The sequence below is a fragment of the Engystomops pustulosus genome, chromosome 8 (genome assembly GCF_040894005.1).
Source record: "Engystomops pustulosus chromosome 8, aEngPut4.maternal, whole genome shotgun sequence".
Lineage (NCBI taxonomy): Eukaryota > Metazoa > Chordata > Amphibia > Anura > Leptodactylidae > Engystomops > Engystomops pustulosus.
The window spans coordinates 76,218,327-76,243,586 of NC_092418.1; the positions used below are offsets into that span (position 1 = coordinate 76,218,327).

At 41.1% G+C, this 25,260-nt stretch overlaps 1 protein-coding gene across 1 annotated transcript in view; it reads right to left on the reverse strand.

Annotated features, from left to right (window-relative positions):
• KANSL1L (KAT8 regulatory NSL complex subunit 1 like) overlaps window positions 1-25,260 on the reverse strand; it is a 45,789-nt gene that overhangs the window by 17,009 nt on the left and 3,520 nt on the right. The window contains exons 2-7 of the mRNA XM_072122665.1: window positions 21,800-21,923; window positions 13,810-14,497; window positions 7,019-7,154; window positions 5,040-5,231; window positions 3,124-3,242; window positions 1,437-1,632 (exon numbers count right to left, since the gene is read on the reverse strand). Of these exons, the coding sequence (XP_071978766.1) occupies window positions 1,437-1,632; window positions 3,124-3,242; window positions 5,040-5,231; window positions 7,019-7,154; window positions 13,810-14,497; window positions 21,800-21,923 (1,455 nt within the window). The remainder of the gene's footprint in view (window positions 1-1,436; window positions 1,633-3,123; window positions 3,243-5,039; window positions 5,232-7,018; window positions 7,155-13,809; window positions 14,498-21,799; window positions 21,924-25,260) is intronic.

Consider the following 25,260-nt stretch of genomic DNA (forward strand, 5'->3'; position numbering starts at 1 on the left):
TGTAGACAGATACTTTAAAAGGGGTTACGCAGAATTAGAAAAAAGTCGATATATGGTGGGGTGTTTAAACAATAACCCTCTGACACTCGCCCCCGGCACTGCCGCTCTCTGTGTACAGATGCCAGTGGTGCCGTCCTGCTATAGCCTCAGGCCCCTTGCACACGAATGTAATAGGAATTGATATCCGGCAGCACCATCCTCGGCCAGATATGGGTCCCCATAGGTGCCTATGGCACCCAGTCAGAATGGAAAAATATAGGGCATGTCCTATATCTTGCTGTACTATGGTGCTGGCCTCTCGCTTCTCTATGGAGATGGGTGTGGTGAGCGCTCTCTCCTGTGTGCAGCGGCCGTGATGAAAACGGCACTGCTGCTCTCTGTATACCGATGCCAGTGGTGCCATCCCTACCACTGCCCTGTGCCAGCTATAGCCTGAAAGTAATGCTGTACCAGGCACATGGCTGAGACGCACTGCCTATGTCTGTATACAAAACAGAGGCTGGCAGTAACGGGAGGTGCCACGGCTGAACGGTAGTGAGGGGAAAGAGGTTATATCAACTGTTTTCTAATCCTGGACAATCCCTTTAGTGTATGTCAGAGATTTTGCATGAAGATGGAAGTAATATTACACAAATTAAAAGGTAAAAAAACAAAACAAAAACACTCAATGTAAAAAATACGATTACATCTGGACATGGGATGCATTCCCAAATCTGCATGTTATTAGAGACTCTGCTTTGTGTAACGGCAGGAGCTTCACAGTGGCAGCTTGTAGATCGCTGGCAGAGGAAACGCATTCCTAGACGTCACATCATGGAAACTATCTTCACTCTTATTATATAAAGACAACTGGTTCCATATGAACATCATAGTACAGGGCCTTGCTCTTGAAATCCCCTTCTATGAGTTTGAGAAGGGAGTTAGTAAGAGCATCTCCCACTCATCCATATATTATAGATTCAATCATTCGTACAGATTGTAAGCTCCTGTGAGCAGGGCCCTCCTATTGTTTCATACGACCATGTTATTACTGTTACCCCATCTTATGTAAAGCGCTGAGGAATATGATGGTGCCATATAAATAAAGATTTATTTGTAACCTTTGGTAAAATTTTAAATAGTCATAAAATATTAATAATAACTATTTATAAAATTTAAATAATTTGAAATAGTTAACAAAACCAAAAAAGGTATAATGTTACAAAATGCATGGAAAACCCATGAAAGGTTTAAACTAACAATGCAACTACTGGGTGGCCACAAGGACACTTTTGTAGGGTAGGCATTGTGTGATGCAAATTAAATGTATGTCACATATCTGGGGATGTCCAGTGGCCTTAAACTAAGACAAAAACTAGTTCATGCAAGATTTTTTTTGTAAGCTGAATATGATTTACAACATAATTGATGAATTATGATGAATCTACAAGCCTCACCACATGTAAAGGCGTGTGGCCTGGTCCCATTCTATACAGGTTCCTCTTGTGAAATACGAGCAGAGGTCTTGTACGGGCGGAGCTGCTCCCAAGAGTGGAGGAAGTTTTGTTCCGGATACGCTTCCTTTTTTTGACTGGCTCCCGCCTGCAGACTCCATTCCTGATAGGGGCTTCTGCCTTCTGGAAATGTGATGCTCTAAAGGAAAGCAGATATAAACGGTACTGTCCTTTGGACTTACGGTAATGAGTGGGTTCAAATCAACAGCGTACATACAAAATCACCATATGGTGAAGTAAACCCATTTGTCATAGTAAGAGGCAGCTTTTAATGGGATTAGTTTAATAACATTAGAAGAGAACAAATACAAAAGTGATGGTGTATGTACAATTGTGAATGGAAAACACAGCAAGGGACGGTGATTTTATGTATAACGACGCCCTCTATTGGTAGATAGTGGAAATTACTAAAATGGAACTGGTGTATGTACTAGCAATTTTTTGATAAAAATTATAGTGTATTTTGCACAATTATGGGGTGTTACAAGGCTTTTAATGCAAACAAGTCATTTTTAGCTGGTGACGGGTTCCAATAGTCTGTGTTATGTTGGGTGGGGGGGCAGCTGCAGCCTGTGTGTGCCTGTCTCATTCATTCTTCCTCTACTCCACATCATCCCCCTCCCTCCCCGGTATACTTAATGCACATGACAGGAAGTGGGGAGGGAGTTGGATTAGCATGGCGGAGAGAAGACTGACACAGGCACACACAGACTGCAACAATTCCCCCCATGACTTGCCAGGCGCTGCTGCCAGGGAGCCAGGCAATGTAAAATAAACTATTATAAACTACTGTAATGGGAAAATTGGAACCGGTCACCAGCTAAAAGTAACATTCCTGGTGACAGGTACCCTTTACCTCTACAGTCTTTAGGCTCAACTTCTCCTTACACTAGAAGGGGGAGATTTATTATCAAGTTTCTGAGGTAAATCTGTTCTAGTTGGCCATAGAAACCAATCAGAGCTCAGCTTTAATTTTATAAATAACTGTGGGAAAATGAAAGCTGAGCGCTGATTGGTTGCCATGGGCAACTAGAACAGTTCTGCTCAAGAGACTGCTAATAAATCTCCCCCGAAGTGCTTATCACATCCTAGTACTGTCTATTTACCACCTCTTAGCAATGCCATTCTTGTCTAAGGTCTTTATATGTCCCTTTTATTAGTCGACTCTCACTACCGATAGGGCTATATTGATTCACACTGTACCCATCACTCAATTGCTGCTGTAGCTAAAATTATCAAAAAATACCCCCCCCCCCCCGTTTGTTGTTAAAGACAGGACACATTAAGCCTAAAAACACATGAGCTGAGGAGTTAACAGCCTTGTAACACCTCATAAAAGTGCAGAATACAATACAAATTACCTCAGGGGATGTCGTATCTCAATTGATGGCACATACACCAGTTCCATTGTAGTAATTCCCACAGTCTACCTATAGAGGGCATCATTATACATAAAACACTGCATTGCATCCCTTGCTGTGTTTTTCATTCACAATTGTACATGCACCATCACTTATATGTACACTAAAGGAAAGCAAATACTAAAGAAATGATTGAAACGAACGAACATTGTGATGTTTCTGGGCCGTTCTCCACAGGTAGAAGGGGGTACAGTCAATCTATGCCTTACCCTTGAGAAGGCCTGGCAATCATCTTTCCATCTGCCAACGATTTATCTGGACTAGAAGGAGATAGACTCATAGGAAACGCGGTCATAAGACTGCTAACCATTTCAGTCAATTGAGCACTCTAAAAAAAAAAAAAACAAGAAAAAAAAAGAACAACTAGAAAACAAGACTTAAGAAATGCATAAGAACAGTACTACAATGCTCTCCATAGAGAAGCATGGGGCACGGCGCCGTATTCCGGGGAAAGAGAGGACATGTTGTAACTTTCTCCCGGCTAGTGAACGGTACGGTACCTCACATGTGCTGCACTATACAGCTCCATACGGCGCCGTATGCACCATTTCCAGCCTAGGGGACGTATATATCTGACTTCCGTATATACGTTCCCCTACGGCCGTCTGAATGCAGCCTTAGGTCCATTACCAGAGTATATGTTCTATGTTACTGTAATGTGGTGCAGCTGTCTCTTTCCTTACCTTTACTCTTGGTTTAAAGGGGGTGGCCACTTTACCTCATGTTTTTGTTACGTGCGTGTGTGAGGGCTGGATATAAGGTGTTATACATCTAGTAATAGTTCTGCATTGCCTTCTTGATATGTAAAGTGAAGCCTCCTGTCTTTTACCTCATCAGCCAGACATCCCTGTCCATAAAATGGCTGCAGATGGCCATGTGATCTCTAACTGTCCATGAACAATTACCCTGCCAGTCCTTATGATGAATTAAGAACCTGGCAGGGTGATTGTTCATGGACAGTTAGAGGTCACTTGACCTTCCATCTGCAGCCATTTTATGGACAGGAATGCCTGGCTGATAAGGTAAAAGACAGGAGGCTTCACTTTACATATTAAGAAAGCAGCACAGAACTATTAGTAGATGTATATTGGTGAATTAACTAATATCAATATAACATATTACAAAAACATGAGGTAAAGTGCCCACCCCTTTAAGATATCCTGAGAATTACCATATGGGTGGCCGCCCTGGGCCCAAGGCTTTTGGTGGGTCCACATCTGCTTATACCGCCCTCCATGTTTATGATTAAAAGGAGGGAGCTTGTGGCGGCACTGGCTCTACTTTCACTGCAGAGGGAAGACGTTATTGGCGTTCTGGCTGTGGCTTTTTCACCACACACGGGACAACTGTCCGTGTACTTAAGACTGCCCCCTCTTTATGATTATTCATAAAGCCGAAAGCTGGAGCTCTGGCTGCTCCTGATCTTATACTTACGACTGTTGTATATATTGTGTGTACTTATAAGGCGTTTATGTACATACGTAGATATACTTGTATGATTTTTTTTTTTTTTTTTAAAGGACTAAAGTCGCGTTCACATGTGACATTTTTGTTGTGTTTCGTAAACACCACTAAAAAACAACCTCACCGCTCTTATTGCCAAAGAACAGTCGTTGGAATTAAATGGAGCATAATATGGTAGTCAGCCCCTACAACTTCTCCTTGATGTGGCATTTGGCCAGTGCTACAAGGGAACTTCAATCTGCATTCAAGTCACGTGCAGCTGAAAAAGTTCACTTTTCATGTATATTTTACTTGTGATATGGTGTAAATATATGGACTTAAACTTCCAAAAATGAAGGTGACAACAAGTTCTCTTTCAATTTGAGGAATAATGTTATGGGGACTCATTCTATCAGATTCTGTCCGGGGATCACTGAGGCAAAACCTTCTGTACAGATCATTTACAGGGGTAAATAGTATTTCTATATCGCAGACAAGGAACCAGAAAACTATGTACCAGACTAGATGCAGCAGTTTCAAGTTAATTGCAAATCCAGGTTACAGATTTCTCATGAAGTTAATGTCGATTTCCATGCTTCCCAGCCAGATGAAATACCTTCACGGTTCTCTGCGTTACAATTACGCGGCACAAAGAAGCAGTACGGATTCTGCACTTTATTACCTGTTTCTCTATGTTTCTCAGGAACAAGGTCGGGCTGCTGGGAGACATTTCTAAATCCATTGCTGGAGGCAGATTTGTTTCCTCTGGGGGTGTTGCCAGGGTCTCTGCAGGCTGTAATGAAGGGCCTGGATATGGCAGATGAGACTCCTTCCCGAGAATGCAATTTGAACATTCCTGAAACACCAGTGTTCCCTAGGATACAGAAATAAAACCCGCCCGGATAAGCAATGCTAACATTTAGTTTGATTGTTCCTGACGAGGCCACCCACAGTTGGAGACATTTTCAGAGGTGGAGTGATAAGCTATAATTTAGTGTATAAAATTATTATACATAGGCCCGGCATATCTGCACACTGCATATTATAACCCATGAGCACTGAAGATATGACATTGAAGATACCCATATGGAAAAAAAAAATAATCTCCCCAGTTCTGGACAGATAAACATTTACTCTGTATTGTTATAAAGCTCTAAGGACGGGTCACCCGTATCCTCCCTGCTAATCATAGAGAACAAAGATTCATGGGATTGTTATTTGAGCTTTACTTCATTACACCATAAACTTGATCACTTTCATGGGTGAATATCTGCGCCTATATTCCGGCTTGATTTACCAACCACAATACATGGACCCAAAAGACAAAAATAAAGCACAAAACTTAGTAATGTGCTCCCCTTACATAAAGGAAATCCTTAAGTTGTTGTGAAATGTAAGAAATTCAGTGACTTCCATAAAGGTCCGTAAAGATTCCCATTTCAACAAATACATTTTATTGTTTGAATTATGAAAAGTTGTACAATTTTCCAATATACTTTCTGTATCAATTCCTCATGGTTTTCTAGATCTCTGCTCACTGTTATTCTATAGAAAGCATTTATGTTTCCTTCCTGTGGATAGAAATCTGTCCATGGGCACGCCGCTGTACAGCTCGTTATGACACAGGGCTCTGATCCTAATGAGCTGTGCTCCTGTGTGACCATGGTCAGATTCTTTCCACTGGAAGTAAACATAGATGCTTTCTATAGAATGACAGCAAGCAGAGATCTAAAAAAGCGTGAGGAATTGATACAGAAAGTATATTGGAAAATTGTAACAATTGTAACATACAAACAATAACAATTTGCCGAAATGGGAAAACCACTTTAAATTCCTAGAAAACCAATATACCTATTTTTGGTGATTGGACAAATCTGGAGGAAATCCATGCATATACTGGGAGAAGAGACATATTCCATGCTCAGCCCAGGACCCCAGCGCAGCAGGACTTCCCCGCGTAACCCATAGCAACACAGAAGCATTACCAGAGTAGGTTAAATATTGGTGACCCTATTAGGGTCTTGTACTTGCCCTGGTAACGTTTCTTATTAGTGGCCAACCCATTAACATGTCCATTCATGTGGCATATCTTCTTAGCAGACTTCAACATTTCCATTACGTCAGGCAATACTGCGGGAAAATTCACCAAATACAAAATGTGGATTTCTATGAAAATATGCTGCAGAAAAAGATCCCTTTGGAAATCATGTTTATTTGGACGTACACTTAGAGACAGTTCATACAGCCATAGATCTTTTGCCATAGATTTACCTTCAACAAAGTCTGTGGCGAAATCAATTTTCCTTTGAAATCAATGGGAAGTTGACCTGTCTTTTTCCCATGGGCGGCATTGTTCAGAAGCCACTTAGAATATAGGGAATGTTGGTCAAAATCATCACTAACACCAGTAAGCCAAATAGTGGATTCCGACCAGGTAACTAACCCCGATTTTCTGACAGTCAAATATTCTTTTGCGAATTGACTCTTAAAAAAAGTTTCACTCCTACATAATTTACACCAAGCCCATCATTATAACAGTAAAAAAAAGGTGTAATTTGGCTACAACAATATAACAGGGATGTAACCCTGCATTTAATGGATGCGGCAGGTCACTTCTGAATTCACTGCCATTCCCATGAATCAGTAAAATACACTGGATACCTTCTTGCTCCTCAGTTTACTACGTAGATCCACCAGGTGATGAATTTTGTATTCCAGTTCTGCAATCTGAGCCTGCAGCCAGGCCCAGCGACTCCCCACATGTGCCCTCTCCGATAGCCACTTCCATTCAGCTGTACTGTGAACAAAACAGTGACTTTGATCATTGATACAAGTCTCATATCTATCCATCTGTCTTTATAACCACTTTTATAAAATACAAAGCAAACAGTATATAAAGAACAATTATAAAGTTTCTGACAGGACCTGCAATTTCTGTGTACTGCTATATATATATCTGTACTTGTAGACTGCAGCAAGAATGACTGAATTCTGGGGATCCTGTCCCACCATGCACCTGCCGTCATGTTCCATCTACAGTATATAGTGAAACCCCTTTGAGACTCCCACCCAAGATTGAAGTGATCTTCAAGAAATACAAATTAAATAGGCCTGTAACTAAGCGTCATCTCCTAATATCAGTTGGGGGGGTTTCTAGGTGTTAGACCCCCAGAGCTCATCCCGCCCTCCTCTCCTGTGCGCCCGCCATGCTACAGTACGGTGGGCACACATTAGTGTCAATACAGCCTTCCTCATAGATCCAGGCACTGTGACAATATTCTTTTATTTGTTATACATGGCCTCCTTCCTCATAAAGTCAACTTTAAAAGTTGTACTAATGCCCAGAAGGGCTCTGAGAGGTGTTAGAGCCCCTCCGTGCTGCAGATTCACAGGCTGTCACACTATGTAGGAGCACTGTGTATTTTAAATTAAACCAGGCAGATGGAGGGGGAACTGCTAAGGGAGCATAGGGGTGACAGTGTAATGGCCTGTGAAAGGGATCTGGTAACAGTTCCAGTAGTTGGCTCATTTGCATAATTGTATAACTTGATTTTAGAGAAGAGGCCATTATAACAAATATAAGAAGATTACCACAATCACAGTGCCTGGATCTAAGACTAAGTGTTCATGAACTGTACTCTATGCCTGAACAACTTTTGGCAATTTTACATTTATAGTAACACTTACCTTGGTTATGTGGGTATTCTATTGTACCCCATATCCTGTCCCATCCAGTAAAAACAGAACTTGTGATGAAACAACATTTCCTTGATCACTTTCTCACAGCAGTTTTTGGTAAATTTTTTGATTTACATTATAACTATAAAGTGCCCCTGAAGGTTACCACGTAAAACGTGTGTGAAAACCCTAATCATCATACATTTCAAGTGGTTGTTGGGGAAGAGGTCACGTTACTAAGGATAAGTTCCAAAAAACCTAGTACTATTGGAGGAAGTCTTGGGAGAGACCACTGAAAATAGTGCTCTTTGGAAAGAGTTTGGGGGTGGAACTTCTGTGGATGTATAGTGGTGGGCGTGGCCCTATAGTGATGGGCGGTGGCCTCTGAAGTCTCATGTATATGTGATTCCTTCAGCCTCTTCCTTATTAGTCCCATACTTTTCCCCCTTTTCATATCTTTCTCCTATTCCAATGTCTTTTTATTCTACAAACTTGGGAGCAGGACTGCAGCTCGGAGCACTCCCCACATAGAGTTTGATTTCTGAAAAATTGACGGAGTAGGGTTTTCCCTAATGTAACTCCTGCACCATTTCTTATTAAAGAATTTATGAAAAATAAAATGCGGGATTGCTGTGTATTTTTATGGACCGTGTGTTCTATCCTCCAGGATTCTGCTAAATTTCTCTGCATGGTCCTTTAAAGTGGACTGTGCCAAATATATCATTGCTTGCCAGTAGTGGTATGATTTGAGGATTAGCACAACTCAGTGGTGGCATTTTATTGCTATGGTAGCAGAATTGCCTAGAACTCTTTTCCACATGGAATGAGTAAAGATGTAGCACAGTTACCCTAGTGGAGCCTAACCTGTATGTTACTGCAGACAGTCATCGAGACCTGGCAGAAAATTACAATAAAATATGAACTTTTTGTAATCAAGTAAAAACAATTAAAAAGTGTTGTCAAAATTTTGGGCTATTGGAACAAATAACCTGTTCGGTGACCACAATTAAGCATGTGAACTGCTGAGACACATTCGTTGAAAGACGTCCCCGTTTCCATGGCAGGCCAGTTTACTCAGCCGACCCACTGCTGGGAATAGGAGAACTAGTAAGCACATTTAATATGACCTCCGAGGCCAATTAAATCACTCAAAAGGTCTACGTGCATCTACGCTGATTCACAAGCTCTGCCCAAATCTACAAAGGATGTAGCTACATTTCTTATTTTACTAATGGAGCAGTGTCATTCAGCTATGCAGCGGCGCCGACACACTGTACGACCGTTCTATTTAAGGTTAATTACAATGGGCCACATAGTTCTTTATGTCAGTATAGTCTATTGCATACCTCATAACTTTTGGGCTACAGAAAGAAGTACAAAAAGCCCCTTCATTGTTTCTTAAGCACACCCATAGAAATGAAACTTACAATTAGCAGCACGGAGCGCAGAAACAAGATGTTCGGTGCTCTGAGCTGCTAATTATGCACTTCCCCGCAGGACTGGGGGGAAACGATGGAAGGGTAAGTAAATTTTTTCTCATTAAACACAGAGGAGGCAGCAGGAGCTGCACCTCTAGTGTGTCAGGACATTCTCCCTATCACACGGGACATCAACAAAAAACCGGGACTGTCCCGACGAATCTGGGGTGGTTGGGCTATAGCATTTCTCACCACAGAACCTCAGACTGGCTCTTGACAAAAATGGCAGATAATTGCAAAGCTCTACACATTTGTAGCTTCCCATGGCAGTGCCGTAAATTAGCATTTTTCTCTCAGTCACTAGACGAAGGGGTCATTTATCTTTAGTCAGGACACGTCATGTTCATGTCTACTTTTGGTTATTACCAGGATGTGCACCAAATAGCACCATTTTACAGAAATTTGCGCCATTTTATGTGTCCATATTGGGTGCAAATATGCCAAAAAATAGAAGAGAAAAAAAAGAGTAAAGCCTAAGATAAATGACCCCCAATGAGTGGACTTTTCTTCAGACCAGGATGATAAAAATTCTTGGCCATTGACATAATTTGAGAAATAAGTGTCTAAATTGCAATGTGAAGGGTTAACGCCCTACTAATAGGATTCCAGGCCTCCTAGAGAGTGGCCTGGTAGAACATTACATATGAGACATTTTATGTGAACACTAGGCCTTTGAGGCGGCTCAGGCATGCAGGAAGCTGTTTGCTTTTTTAGATTCTGCTTTGCTATGTGAACTTTGTTTAATAAACCCTGACTATGTGCAGGCTGCGACTTGCCATCAGTTAATTATACGCGGTGCAGGCCACCTAGTAGTGGGTGAGTCCCAGAGCAGCTAGACATACAGTCATGCAGAAGAGATGACACCACTCTAGAGGTGAAGACAAAGCAACATTCTCAAAAAGAAGGTTATACCGTTAACGCCTACCCTGATAATTGCTCTACAAAAAATCCTGCAGTTAACGTTCCTTTTTGACTTATATCCAGAAGGCAAATCTGTGCTGCCCACTTGTCCTCGGTTGCTCCACACTACAGGATTAAATTATGCCAGGCGAGAGCGAACAGGTGGCGAGACGTGTAAACACTGCATTATAATTAGGATACGGCCAGAGGAACAGATACAGGGGGAGCCAAATGCTGGGCTCATTGTCAACCCTCCCGGCACCAAGATACCAAACCACAGACTCCAAACCCAATCCTCTTTACACAAAAAAAAAAAAATCAACAGCATTTATTGCCTACAATCACTTGGGAGAATAGATAAATACATTAATACTGTTGTGTCATTTTACTATATTGCATATCTACCATGCCAATTTAGATTAGGATTTTAATTGCAGTTATTATCCTTTGCTGTTCAAAAATTGAAATCTGCAACATACAATTCATTTGGTGGATATAATACACATTTATTCTGCAGATTTGTGCTAAAACCAGCTTCATAATAAGTCAGGTAGAAACAAATAATAATATTAATAAAAGGTAATAATGTGCATGTTTAGATCAGGAAAAACAGAACATATGAACAAGGTGCAGAGATTTATGTTTACTTTCAGTGAACAGAAATCTGACCATGGTCACACAGGTGCACGGCTCGTTATATGACACGGCTCTGATTACGCTCTATGATGCTAACGAGCTGTGCTCCTGTGTGACCATGGTCAGATTTCTGTCCACTGGAAGTAAACAGAGAAGCTTCCGATAGAAGCTTTTTATTATACAAACAATAACATTAATTTGCCAAAATGGGAACATCCCTTTAAAGCATAACTTCAATGTTATAATAATTTTTCCCAAATTGTCCTATTTGATTCCCCCTTTAAAAACCAAACAGAACAACGGGCATACTGTATTCCTCACCGTCTTCTTTCCAGCGATATGACATTTTCTGTTCAGAAGATTCAAACCTCTTCTTCAACTGCAATAAAAGTGGGCAGAGACTAACCTCTTCCTGTATCTGCCCTGAAGCCAAGTCAAATTGTGGTTGTCCTTACTTCCCATAATGCCTTGTGTTCTCTCATTCAGTAATTTAGCTTCAAATCCAGTGAGATTCCTACAAGTAAATTCACTGAACACTGCATAGTGTATATACAAGATGTATACGGTTACTAATCTGGCGGCTTTCATGACATGGAGGAGTATGTTGGGAGTAGTAGAAATCAGCAGTTACACAGTTATATGAAGTGTATAGTCTGTGCTGTGGGAGCATTAGGGGTAAATAGATTCTCTGCACGGTGTAGAAAGTGCTGAGTAGAAGGTGAGAGAGGGGGTGCAGCATGAGTTGAAGAGAGAGAGCGAAAAAGTTCTGTCAAATCACAGACAGGGATGGAGGGAGCGATGGGGAAAAGGGGAGATCTTGTACCTCACCATTCTGTGCAAGAGACATCTGCATTCACAGCACTGAACACTCAGCTCTGCTACCTACACCCCTCTGCTGCACACAGAGAACACAGTCACATGACCTCCATCTCTTTACTCTGTGCAGGGATCAGTAACCACTCCCCTCTTTATGGAGAAAGAGTGTAGTGTAAGAGTAGGCTAAACTGAGGAGGATAGCAAAGAAACTATTGCTAATAAAGATAACAAGCAAAGTTCAACATCCCAAAAGCCATTGATGTGTTAAAAAAAAGTGTTGGAGTTGCACTTTAAGTCTTAGAAATAAGACAACATATTCTTTTGTATTTCAGGGACTAAAACATTGCGTTTTATAATTCACCTAACTCTAGTGAACTTCACCGATGTCCTTATTAAACCACTGCAAAACTCCTGATTAATGATTAATTCGTACAAATCTAAAACCACCACTGTGTATCTTTCTTGGCAGATAAACTGGCCAAATATATCAGCGGATGTAGTCTAAAATGTAAAATGCAAGATTTATGTTGGCAACCGGTGACCGGACAAAAACTGCTCACCCAGACTTACTCCAGTCCTACGTACCGTAAATAGGCTGTGGTTGGCAATTATGTGTTCATGGGAGAGCGTAGCCTGCGTAGCTGGGCGGAGAGCGGGCATGACAGGCTTGGCAGGGAGGGACGTATAATACGAGTTAAAATGATCTTTATTGTGTTAACATCACTAGGGGAATGATATGTGAGAATTTTCTTTAGTGGGAAAAACCCCTTCAAAGGAAATCTACCATCAACCTCAAGCATGAAAAACCATAGATCCAGGAACCGTGACTGTGTTAATATTCGAATATTTGTTATCCGTGGCTTCTTTCCTTCTAAAATCAACTTTTATAAGTTGAGCCTGAAGGTGTTACCAAAGCCTCTCCATGCTGTAGCTTGACAGGCTGTTACACTGTCTCCCCCTCTGCTCCCTCAACACTGCCCCTCCCTCTGCCTTATGTAATCTGACAGCAACAGACAAAATTTCAGCACTTAGTGGGAGGAGGTGGAAGTGCTCCTGCACAGTGCAACAGCCTGGTAACGCTCCACAGAGCCCTTAAGGCTCATTTGCATAATTTTAAAAGATTAATTTATAAGGAAGGAGGCCATGGATAACAAATATAAGAAGATTACCACAGTCACAGTGCCTGGATCTATGGGTAAGTGTCTCTTTTTTATCATACCCGATTTTGATGGTAGAAATCCTTCAAGCTTGTCTTTTCCCACAGTGCAAAAATATCAATAACTTAAAAGGGAACCTGTCACAGCTGCTTGGGACACTTAGCAACCCAAAGACCCTATTGGACCCGTGATGTAGGCCCAATATTAAAGATGTCCATGGCTGTCTAAAAATGATCAAACCTTTTATACTTCTATAGATCCTCACGGGACTCATCTCTGGCACTCCTGGCGCCTGGCTGGAGTTTTTTGGCAAATCAGGTAAGGACAGCTTTGCTTTACTGCATCACACCATAGCTCCAGGTAAGTACAAAGGTTAGTTATTTCTAAGCCAACCTTGTACATCATTCATATAGGGCTATTTGGAAAATTAAGCCACCAGTTCAAAAAGACCTCTGTGTGATTTTGTGTCCCTGACAGATTCCCTTTAAACTGACCTTCTATGAAAATGTGGTCTTCATAAAGGTTTGAAATGTAGACGTTTACAGAATATTTGTTGGTGTTACAATAAGTACAAGAAAAGGAATTACCATAAAGATCTTAGTGCCATGATGACGAGTCTTCAGCAGTGGAAGCGTCTCCACTAGGTTTCCATACATGGCATGGTCTTTATTAATCATGTGAATAAGAAATTAGCTATAGAGTAGATGGAGCATATTTCTTTTATACTTCAATATAACATCATTTTACTTTATGACAACTGTGGATTTTTTAAGTTTGCAACACTTACCGGTCATGAGTATTTTTAGGCTTTTCATTGCCATCCTCATCAGAGCTACTCTCTGTTACATCGGAATCCAACTCCTGCTGGATACAATGAATGATTGACGCGGCTGGCACGATAAAACTCTGGATGGCGGTGGTAGTAGCTGTCTCGTCTTTATAGTCAACACTTGCCCTTTGTCCTACCACCAGATCTGGGTCTATGTCCGCTCCTTTATCTAACTGGATGGTGGAGTTTCGCAAATCGCGAGTTTCAGTTTGGCACTTAACCAAACCACCTATCTGCTGGCGGCAATGATCCACCGCATATTTTGCCAAGATGAACTGCAAATGTTTCCTTGCTCTTTGCACACGACCTAGAAGTTCTTGCTGCCGAGTCAAGCATTTCTGATGTAATAACTTTGCCTCAGTTTCCTTATTAGCAGTCTTTGGTAGTTTGTGACTGTGGTGTGAAGTACACCCAAAGTTTGGTAAACCATTAGTAGACAATGGGATGGCAAGACTTTCACCATCTATTCGTCCATTCAACCTATGGACACCTTCATCTTCAGTCACAGATATATCCCATAATTTGTTTACATCTGCTAAAACTTTGCTGACCGTACCTGGGAAAAGTTCCCTCTTGACTTTTCTTTCGTTAAGCAATGGCCGAGCCTCATGCTGTGCACTAAACCTCTGTGTATATGAATCTTGCTCTATAATCAATGGAAAACAATTATTATTCTGCACATTCATATCAGAACTTGTTGTCAATACAAAGAGCGTCTGGTAATGTGCGGAGGAAAGTGATTCATCGTGCTGTAGGTTGGAGAAGTCCTCCTTAGGGCATAGTGTGGGATTACTTGAGTTGCTGGCTTTGGAGTTATCCAGACATACATTGAGCTCAGAGCTCAGACTCTTTATACTAAGAGAAGGGGAGAAGTGAACTCCAGGTTCTTGTGGTACTGTATCTGTAAGAGCTGGAGTCATCCTTCCCGGTAGATAGGGTATATTTTAGTGGCTCTATGAAATAAAACAATAAAAGCTTATGAAACAACAGAACTCAATGCTTGCAAACCATCATCATCTTATTCTGAATCGGTTCCAAAAATATCTGACAGATTACTTTACCAATGTAACCAGCATGCAGATGTGGTTTATTATTAACTGCAAAGTTCGATAAACATCACTGTAATGTTTCCTTCAAAATCAATGGGGTAAGAAAATTGTGACAGCTGATCTGATAAAAGGTAGGGTCATGGCTTCTCTAACACACAGTCATGAAACAGACCATCATTGTTTAAGGGATTCTTCATGATTAATAAATAACATTTCCTGGAAGATAGTGACTTGGCTTGGTTATGATCACAGGAGCTGCAGCTAGACTGTCCGTAGTGATCAGTTAAAGGGGGTTTCCAGGATTTTAATATTAGACCAGCTGTTAGGACAGGTCGTCTCTCCACCTCCATGTACAGTTGTGCTTAGTATCATACACTCACATTCACTTGTATAGGACTGAGCTACACGAGGGCACATGAAGAATAGATGGGTAAAAATTAAAAAAAAACAAAATAACTAAAAATTCAAACACCCCCCTTTACCTAGAACGGATATAAATATTAATAATAATTAATATTATAAATATTAATAAACAGTAAAAATCATAAACACATTAGGTGTCCGAAAATGCCTGATCAAAATATATTAACGTTTTTTCACTGCGTTTAACCTTGTGATGGAAAATAGCGCACTTTTTTGCCATTTTGAAAAAAAAATCTATAAAAATTTATCAAAATGTTGCACAGTACTTAAAATGATAGCAATAAAAGCATCATCAAAAGTCGCAAAAAATGGCACCATCCACAGCTCTGTAAACCTGAAAAACGTTATTGGCGCCTGAAGATGGCAAAATCCCCAAAAAAATTTGTACAGGAGGTTTTCATTTTTGTAAATGTATAAAAACATTATAAAACGTATACAAATTTGGTATCCCCATAATCGTACCGACCCAAAGAATAAAGTAGACATGTCATTTGTGGTGCACAGTGAAAGCTGTAAAATCCAAGCCCACAAGAAAATGGCGCAAATGTGTTTTGTCACCATTTTCACTGCATGTGGATTTTTTTTTTCTGCTTCCCAGTACACGGCATTGGAATATTCAATACCATCACTATGAATAGCAATTTATTACGCAGAAAATAAGCTCTTTACATGTAAAAATAAAAAAAGTTATAGATTTTTGAATGTGGGGAGTGAAAAATAGAAATGAAAAAAAACAAAAAAAGGCCAGGTCTTTAAGTGGTTAATATGGGCAAAAGAACACCGACATTGGACAGAGAAAGGTTGGAATAAAGTTTTATGGACAGATGGATCTAAGTTTAAGGTGTTTGGATCACACAGAAGAACATTTGTGAGACGCAAAACAACTGAAAAGATGCTGGAAGATTCCTGACACCATCTGTCATGCATGGTGGAGGTGATGTGATGGTCTGGGGTTGCTTTGGTGCTGGTAAAGTGAGATATTTGTACAAAGACAAAGGGATTTTGAATAATGAAGGCCATCACTCCATGCAATGCAATGCTATGCCATACCCTGTGGACAGCACTTGATTGGAGCCAATTTCATCCTACAACAGGACAATGACCCAAAGCACCTCCAAATTATACATGAACTATTTAGGGAAGAAGCAGGTGGCTGTAATGGAGTGTCCAGTCCAGTCACCAGATCTCAACCCAATGAGCTATTGTGGGAGCAGCTTGACCGTATGGTCCCCATCAAGCTAATCCAACTTGTGGAAGGGGCTTCTGGAAGCATGGGGTGATTTGCTCCGGATTACCTCAGCAAAAAGGGACAACAGTGGTAGCAGCCATAGCAACCGCTATGGGGCCCACAGTGTCAGGGGGCCCCAGCATCCGACCTGACACAATAAAAAGTGGAGGATGTGCATCATTATATCCATATTATGCTGCACTTTGTACATTATAATATGTATATAACAAATATGTGATGTATATATGCTGCATCTGTGTATATGGTGTATGGAATCTGCATATACTGTATGTGTGTATAAATGCTATGTGTTGTATATGTCACTGTATGCGTATATATATGATTTATATGAGTGAGCATAAGTGTAAAAATGTGTGATTGTAACTTGCATGTGTGAGTATACAAATATGTATAATTTTCAAGTGGAAAGGGGAAGCTTGCTTTGGGTCCCTGCCACTCCTAGTTAAACCACTGCTCAGCAAATTAACAGCTATAAAGCCAAAGGACTGCAATGCTGTAATTGCAGCAAAGGGAGCTTTCTCTGATGAAGGTTTGATAAAAGTTTGAAGGAGAAAATGATTATTTCAAATGAAAAAAAAAATATTTCAAACCTTAAAAAAATAAAAGTACAAGTTTTCATGGCGACCCCAAACATTTGGGCAGTAGTCTATCTAAAGGCAAAATATTGATATTTTTCAGTTTGTTTATTTTGTTTTCTGTCAGAAAGAAAGTAAATAGGATGGAGCAGAGAACTGTCAGGGAAATCTCAGATATCAAACCATTTACTCTTTAGAGTCCTCGTGTGAAGCCTCATGCAGACGGCCAGGAGGAGGTGCGTGCCCCTCACCTCTCCATAGAAAGCCACTGACATACATCAACCTGTCTCCCCCAGTATTCTGGTGTAATTTCCGTCTGAAATGAGGAGCGCCACATTTTTTCCAGGTTTTACACCATTTTTGGACACGTTTTCCGTCTGAAAAAGCATCCTGGCCTAGGTACCATAACATTTCTAAAACAAAGACTCGCTGAACACATAGCCGGGACACGCATTGATTCTTCTTTTTTCCCATACAAATACTTACACTCGGAACATCTCAGCCATATCAAAACACTGCATACACAAACTTCTCAGCTTAATGTTGTACCCATTGAACATGTCGTCCACCCTAAAAGAGGCGGTGACTGGGTTAAAGCCCTCCGTGATAGGGAGTCATATTGGATCCTAACGGTGAAAACTAGAGTGCCGTATGGTTTAAACCAAAGAAATGACCATATATATATATATATATATATATATATATATATACATACATATATATATATATATATATACATACATATATATATATATATATATATATATATATATATACATACATACATATATATATATATATATACATACATATATATATATATATACATACATACATATATATATATATATATATATACTAAACTATTATACACTGTTGCTGCTGTTTTTTCATGGATTACGGTTAGTCTCTATTCTCCTCCCAGTGTGACGTAATCAGTGTCTGGTTTTCCGCCCATTTCCACTTTACTCACGTATAATCTAATCATGCGCCGTCTAGTTCAGACTATGATTAAGAACGACATATAGATCGAAACGCGTCAGTTCTTTCTATGATGGTACCTGTTTTAACGACTTTTTAAAGGATGAAATAAACTTAAAGGGGTTGTCCACTTTCAGCAAATATTTGATATGATTTGTGTGAGGAAAAGTTATACAATTTTCCAATAATCAATTTCTCAGTTTTCTAGATCTCTGCTTGCTTTACTGCTATAGGACCCTCTTGCTATAGGACCCAGTGGATAGAAATCTGTCCATGTGATGTGATGGGCATGCATGTGCACAAGCCGTTAGTATCACAGAGAGTAATAGGAGCTGTGGGACCTTTAAGTTTTACTATAACTACTGGCCTGTGTTCTGTGGCCTGGTTGCTGGATTCATCGTTTCCCTTGCCTCCATTGTACTGACTCGGCTCAGCTTGTCCGTGCATCGGCTTCCAACACGTGGCTACAAGAAGTGGGTGAGCTAAACAAACCCTTTTTTTTTTCTTTTTTCTACCATAAAAATTAGTTGGTGCGCCAGAAAAAATTGTCAGGGTGTTAGGCAAGTTAGAACACACAATTATATTGTAATGCAAATGCTTAGAGAATACAGACTGACAGATGTGCACTGCAGCTGTAATGGGCTTTTCAGCCTGTCTGTAGTGGAAGTGAGGTCCCTGCTGACAGGTTCCCTTTAATATCATTGGGCATCAGGTGAGTTAAATACAAGTTTCCAAACTGAATTATTTAACATTGCACCCATGGAAAGGGGTCATTTAGGGATAAGGGCAATGCTTTTTAATCATAGATTTTTATTAAGTATTCATTGTGGGTGGGTTAATCTAAATGGCAGATTCCCTAACAGAGCTATTTTCATCACTGAAGTCAATGAATCCTGCAACAAGACCACCATAAAATCCTACAAAGCATGCCCCTGAATCTCCAGGGGAGGGTGGGCAGTCACACTTGTCATTCAGCTTAAAGACCATAATGTAATGGGGACATTTATCAGGAAAATCGTCTACGATGTGATGAACTCCAGAAAATCAAGATTTTGGTAAGTAAATTTTTGTTTTCCTGTTTGTCCTCCGGCAGCAGCCACATATGGGACTTGGAAAGGATTAGGATAAGGACTGTGCTTTTTACCACTTTACCGTACAAGGTAGAAACTTGTAGATGTGATACTTTTTCTGCATTGGTGACGTCACCAATAATAACTTTATACAACTTGAAGAAGATGCGCAAAGTTCTTCATCTTGTATCTCCATGAGCTCACATCAGGAACGAGGATGGTAACTGAACAGGCAGATTATAATCTTCTACTGCCAAAACCAAAACTCTTTATAACTGCACATATTTAATGTATCACCGGGCCAGGTTAGACCCTTTAACCACTTCATTCCTGGATATATAGTCTCCTAAAGACCCAACAACTTTTATACAAGTTTAGTGCAAGTTCCTTATAGGCTGTAACTGTTTTACTCATTGAACTGGCGATGTGTTTTCAACAACAACATTTTTTCCCCCTTTCACTGGAGAACACTGAAACCGTGACCACTAACACTGGTCTCCAATCAATGACGATCATGTGATCAATTACCTGATCAAAAGAGACAGAAGTGTTGCATTTATCCTGAGACTGGATAGTATCTCAAAATAATTTCCTTACTATGACATCACCATGTGTATTATCGCTATATCTGAATTTCTATTATACTGGGACATCACTGTGTGTATTATCCCCTGTACTGTGACATCACTGTGTGTATTATCCCCTGTACTGTGACATCACTGTGTGTATTATCCCCGTACTGTGACATCACTGTGTGTATTATCCCTGTACTGTGACATCACTGTGTGTATTATCCCCTGTACTGTGACATCACTGTGTGTATTATCCCCTGTACTGTGACATCACTGTGTGTATTATCCCCTGTACTGTGACATCACTGTGTGTATTTTCCCCTGTACTGTGACATCACTGTGTGTATTATCCCCGTACTGTGACATCACTGTGTGTATTATCCCCTGTACTGTGACATCACTGTGTGTATTTTCCCCTGTAATGTGACATCACTGTGTGTATTATCCCCTGTACTGTGACATCACTGTGTGTATTTTCCCCTGTAATGTGACATCACTGTGTGTATTATCCCTGTAATGTGACACCACTGTGTGTATTATCCCTGTACTGTGACATCACTGTGTGTATTATCCCTGTACTGTGACATCACTGTGTGTATTTTCCCCTGTACTGTGACATCACTGTGTGTATTTTCCCCTGTACTGTGACATCACTGTGTGTATTATCCCCTGTACTGTGACATCACTGTGTGTATTATCCCCTGTACTGTGACATCACTGTGTGTATTATCCCCTGTACTGTGACATCACTGTGTGTATTATCCCCTGTACTGTGACATCACTGTGTGTATTATCCCCTGTACTGTGACATCACTGTGTGTATTATCCCCTGTACTGTGACATCACTGTGTGTATTATCCCCTGTACTGTGACATCACTGTGTGTATTATCTCTGTACTGTTACATCACTGTGTGTATTATCTCTGCACTGTGACATCACTGTGTGTATTATCCCTGTACTGTGACATCACTGTGTGTATTATCCCTGTACTGTGACATCACTGTGTGTATTATCCCCTGTACTGTGACATCACTGTGTGTATTATCCCTGTACTGTGACATCACTGTGTGTATTATCCCTGTACTGTGACATCACTGTGTGTATTATCCCCTGTACTGTGACATCACTGTGTGTATTATCCCCTGTACTGTGACATCACTGTGTGTATTATCCCCTGTACTGTGACATCACTGTGTGTATTATCCCCTGTACTGTGACATCACTGTGTGTATTATCCCCGTACTGTAACATCACTGTGTGTATTATCCCCTGTACTGTGACATCACTGTGTGTATTTTCCCCTGTACTGTGACATCACTGTGTGTATTTTCCCCTGTACTGTGACATCACTGTGTGTATTATCCCCTGTACTGTGACATCACTGTGTGTATTATCCCTGTAATGTGACACCACTGTGTGTATTATCCCTGTACTGTGACACCACTGTGTGTATTATCCCTGTACTGTGACACCACTGTGTGTATTATCTCTGTACTGTGACATCACTGTGTGTATTATCTCTGTACTGTGACACCACTGTGTGTATTATCCCTGTACTGTGACATCACTGTGTGTTTTATCCCTGTACTGTGACATCACTGTGTGACTTGTTCCCTGTACTGTGACATCACTGTCCATTATACCTACACCGTGACATCAATGGGTGAATTTTCCCTGCACTGTGGAATAACTGCACAATATTTCTTTCCCTTTATCTACACAATGCACATGGTGTGACAGAAAATTAATATAACATCTGAAGCCATTAAGTGTCTGTTATCCATTACTTTTCAGTTTTATTGTTGACATAAATACAAACTGATCCCAATTTTTACATTTCTCAACGTTACTTAGTATGACGTCACGGGCCATCCCGACATGGACGTCACGAGTAAGCCCCGCCCCTGCGCAATCAATCCTTCCATCAATCACATCTGCTTACAATCTCATCTCTGATCGATCCGATCACTCATCCCTCTCCGATCCCGATCACAGTGTGAGCCCCAGTCCGTGATGGCGCTCCCTTACCTCCGGTGTGGCTGCAGTACGCGGTGACTCCGTGCTGACGGGTCGGTCCGTGCCAGCAGCAGCCTTTACTTTCAGCAGTTCTTTCACTCAGAGAGGAGTGCGCCCAACTGCCGCCCCAGGCTTGCTAGGGGAGTAATACGAGCTACACAAACTCCTCCACCAATCAGTCACCAAGTGTCAGTGTAGCTGGCCAACGGGATGTAGTATGCAAAAGAGTTCACCAGAAACGTCAGTGGCCATCCAACCGGAGCCTGCAGAGGCTCTACTTCGTCCAATAGCAGGGCAGCTGGGCGTGCTTAGGTGTCTGTGTAGTGACGTGGGCGGGCGGAGAAGTGGAAGGATTTGGTGCGGGCGGGCGCGGGACACATAAACAGTCAGTAATGTCAATATTATGAATGAGACATGTGGTGCTTACACAACACTGCGGAGCCGGGGCAGCACAACACGTATCACCTCACATGTTCACTTCTCATATACACATTCTCCAGAATCCTAAAAACCCCTTGTCCAGGGAGAAGCACATGGAAAAGAATGGTTCAGTGAAAATCTCGTTCAGACAAATGTGTCCCTTGCATGGCTGCATAAAATGCATTAGTGTGCTATCAGTGTGCAGTCCGTATTGTATCTGCATTCTTTTTTTTTTTACGCCCGCAAAAAAACCCCCAAAACTGACCACAAACAGATGTCACATTTCTTTAGAAAAGTGAGGGCACTAAAAAACCTTAGATTATGGAAAGCTTTGGGGCAGATTTCTCAGGCTTTGTATGCCAAGTGCACGACCAGGAATTGTGATCAGACCCCATGCACACGACCGTATGGGGGGTTGTGATACATATTGTGACATTACAAAAGCCCCCAACCATAGAGGTCTAAGGCATTTGGCCACTGTGTAGTGAGCACAAGCTGTCTCACCACACTGTTAGGGCGCATTCACACACGGTATGCCCGCCGTGCCCCTCCTCCCTCCAAAGAAAACAGCGGCGCACCCCCGCACATTTGCCGAAAGATAGAGAAGGCTCTATCTTTTTGCGGTGTGCGGCCCGGGATTGGTGCCACACATGTGTGGCACCCTATCCCTGCCGTGCCGCTATTGCCGTCTATGGGGACGTACATGTGAATGGTCCCTTACGCAGCCAGGTGGCCGCTCGGCTTTCAGTGGAGATGGGAGAGGTGAGGAGTGCTCACTCCCCCCTCCCTACTCACTCGGGTTACAACCCAGGTGAGTGCATGAGGCCTTAAAGGAACTGGAGCAGGATCTGGTATAGAACTGCCCTGCCAGCCGCAGAGTGTATCAGGAGGCCAGAGCCTCTCCATATATACATCATATGAGGGAGTGGAGGTACCATCTTATGCTTGTGGGATGATCAATCCCCACATTTGTGTGCAATTGGAGGAGAAATAGATGCAAACCAATAATTGCCCCTATTACGACATGAAAAAAAACACTTATGTAAATCCCCTTATGTGAACAGCTGCTTAGAGTGTGCACAGTAAGTGTCGGTAGAAATAAAAAGGTAGTGTAATCTTTGAATATACTATTACAGTCAATGGTATCTAGTAAAACTTTTTTAAAAAGTATAACACTTTTAAAGAAAATCTACCTTCAAAAATCAAGCATGATAAACAAGTATAGAGTTGGTTTTATTTTTTCTAAGGGGCAGTGCTCTGGACATTTCATTAAAGGGGAGCTCTGCTGTGGACATTTCATTAAAGGTGGACTCTGCTACAGAGATTTCATGAAAGGGGGGGGGGGGGCTCTGAGGATCAGGGCCGGCGCTATGGGTAGGCAAAGGATCTTTCAAATGCATCTTGAATTTTGTTTCTAGGTGCCAGGGATCCAGAGATATTCAGGTTTAAAGTGAGAATATCAGGTGCCATTTTTATATATAAAAATCACTCCCAACGGCAGTTTATCAGTTAATATCTCTGACAATGGAAATATTCACTTTATATGTTACTACATTCTGATAAGGAATAATATCACCTAATATTCAAGTTTTTAACCCTTCTCTATGCAGAACTATCTAAGAACAAACTTTCTCTCTTATTGCCTTTTATTTTGTGATAGGTGTTTTTGTTGGGAAAATTGACTGATACGATGAACATTTGATCCTCTTCTCCTAATGTGACTACACCGCGACCAGAACATGTCCATAAAGTTATATGTAACACCAAAAACACACACATGTCCTGGAATAAAGTTTTTATTTCACGCCATCCTCCATTATTTACACCTATGTTATGGCGTTCACACTCTCATTCTTATGAAACGTGGAGGGTTCTGTTATTGTGCGGATAATACAATGGCGACATCTATACGTGACTTTTATTATCTCATCAGAGGGGTTTATGGATATATAGTTGTTTATTTGTGTTACCATTGTGTAAGGAACAGACAATGATAGATCTGTGTGACGCTCAGTGCAATTTTCTGCAGTTCCCTTTGCTGCATATTTTGGTGAATATACACATGTGGGGTATGTATGCTCTCCTCACTACATTCACACTGATGTATGGGGGACGTATATACGGCCGATATACGTCCCTCATACACGGCAATGGGCGCACAACGCCCTACGGGAGCGGTATGGTGCAGCACACATGCGTACCTGCGCTCACCTCCTCCTCCTCTCCCCGTGCACTGCCGTTGCCCGCTACGGTACGGTACAGACGGGCAACAGCAGTGTGAATGTAGCCTTACTGTTTTAGGAAATTATATTTTCTTTATATAACTATTCTGGATTTTACATATTTGAGAGGAAATTTTGAATGTTAATTGCCAAATGCATCGTCTGGTTGTCTGATTTATAGGTTTATATAATTATACAGGTTTATAATTCTATAGGTTTTATGGCGCCTTTACTTTTTTATTCTGTTTTATTGATATATTTTGCAGGTTGTGTAGCTGTAGCTGTAGTTTGTAGCTGAAAAGCAGATATCTAGTTATTACAGTTTTAGTGATATTATGTGGATTTCATTTATGTGAACATATCAATATGGGACATTTGTGAACTCTACACATGTCCATCTATTACAATTAGGAGATGTGAAGGTAAACATTTTCTGTTTGGAACAAATTTTTTGCCATCAAAGTCAATTTTTAAATATTTTTTATAAAATGTTTCAGCTTGATTCAGAATTGCATGAATGCGCCTATGTCTATAAAATCTTTGATGCAATTTTGCAAATGGGGCAAGTGTCTGCTTTCAGAAAATATCGGTCCCTCTCCCCAATGGGCCTCAGTCTAATCAACCTACCAGTAATTTTTTGGAGTGTGGGAGAAAACCTGGAGGACCCAGAGGAAACCCACGCAGACACAGAGAGAACATACAAACTCTTTGCAGATGTTGACCAGCGCTGCAAGGCTGTAGTGCTAACCACTGAGCCACCGTGCTGCCCATCAATCTCAATATGATCTATCTCCTATAAAATTCTCCCATATTAAAGTTTGTTTTACCATA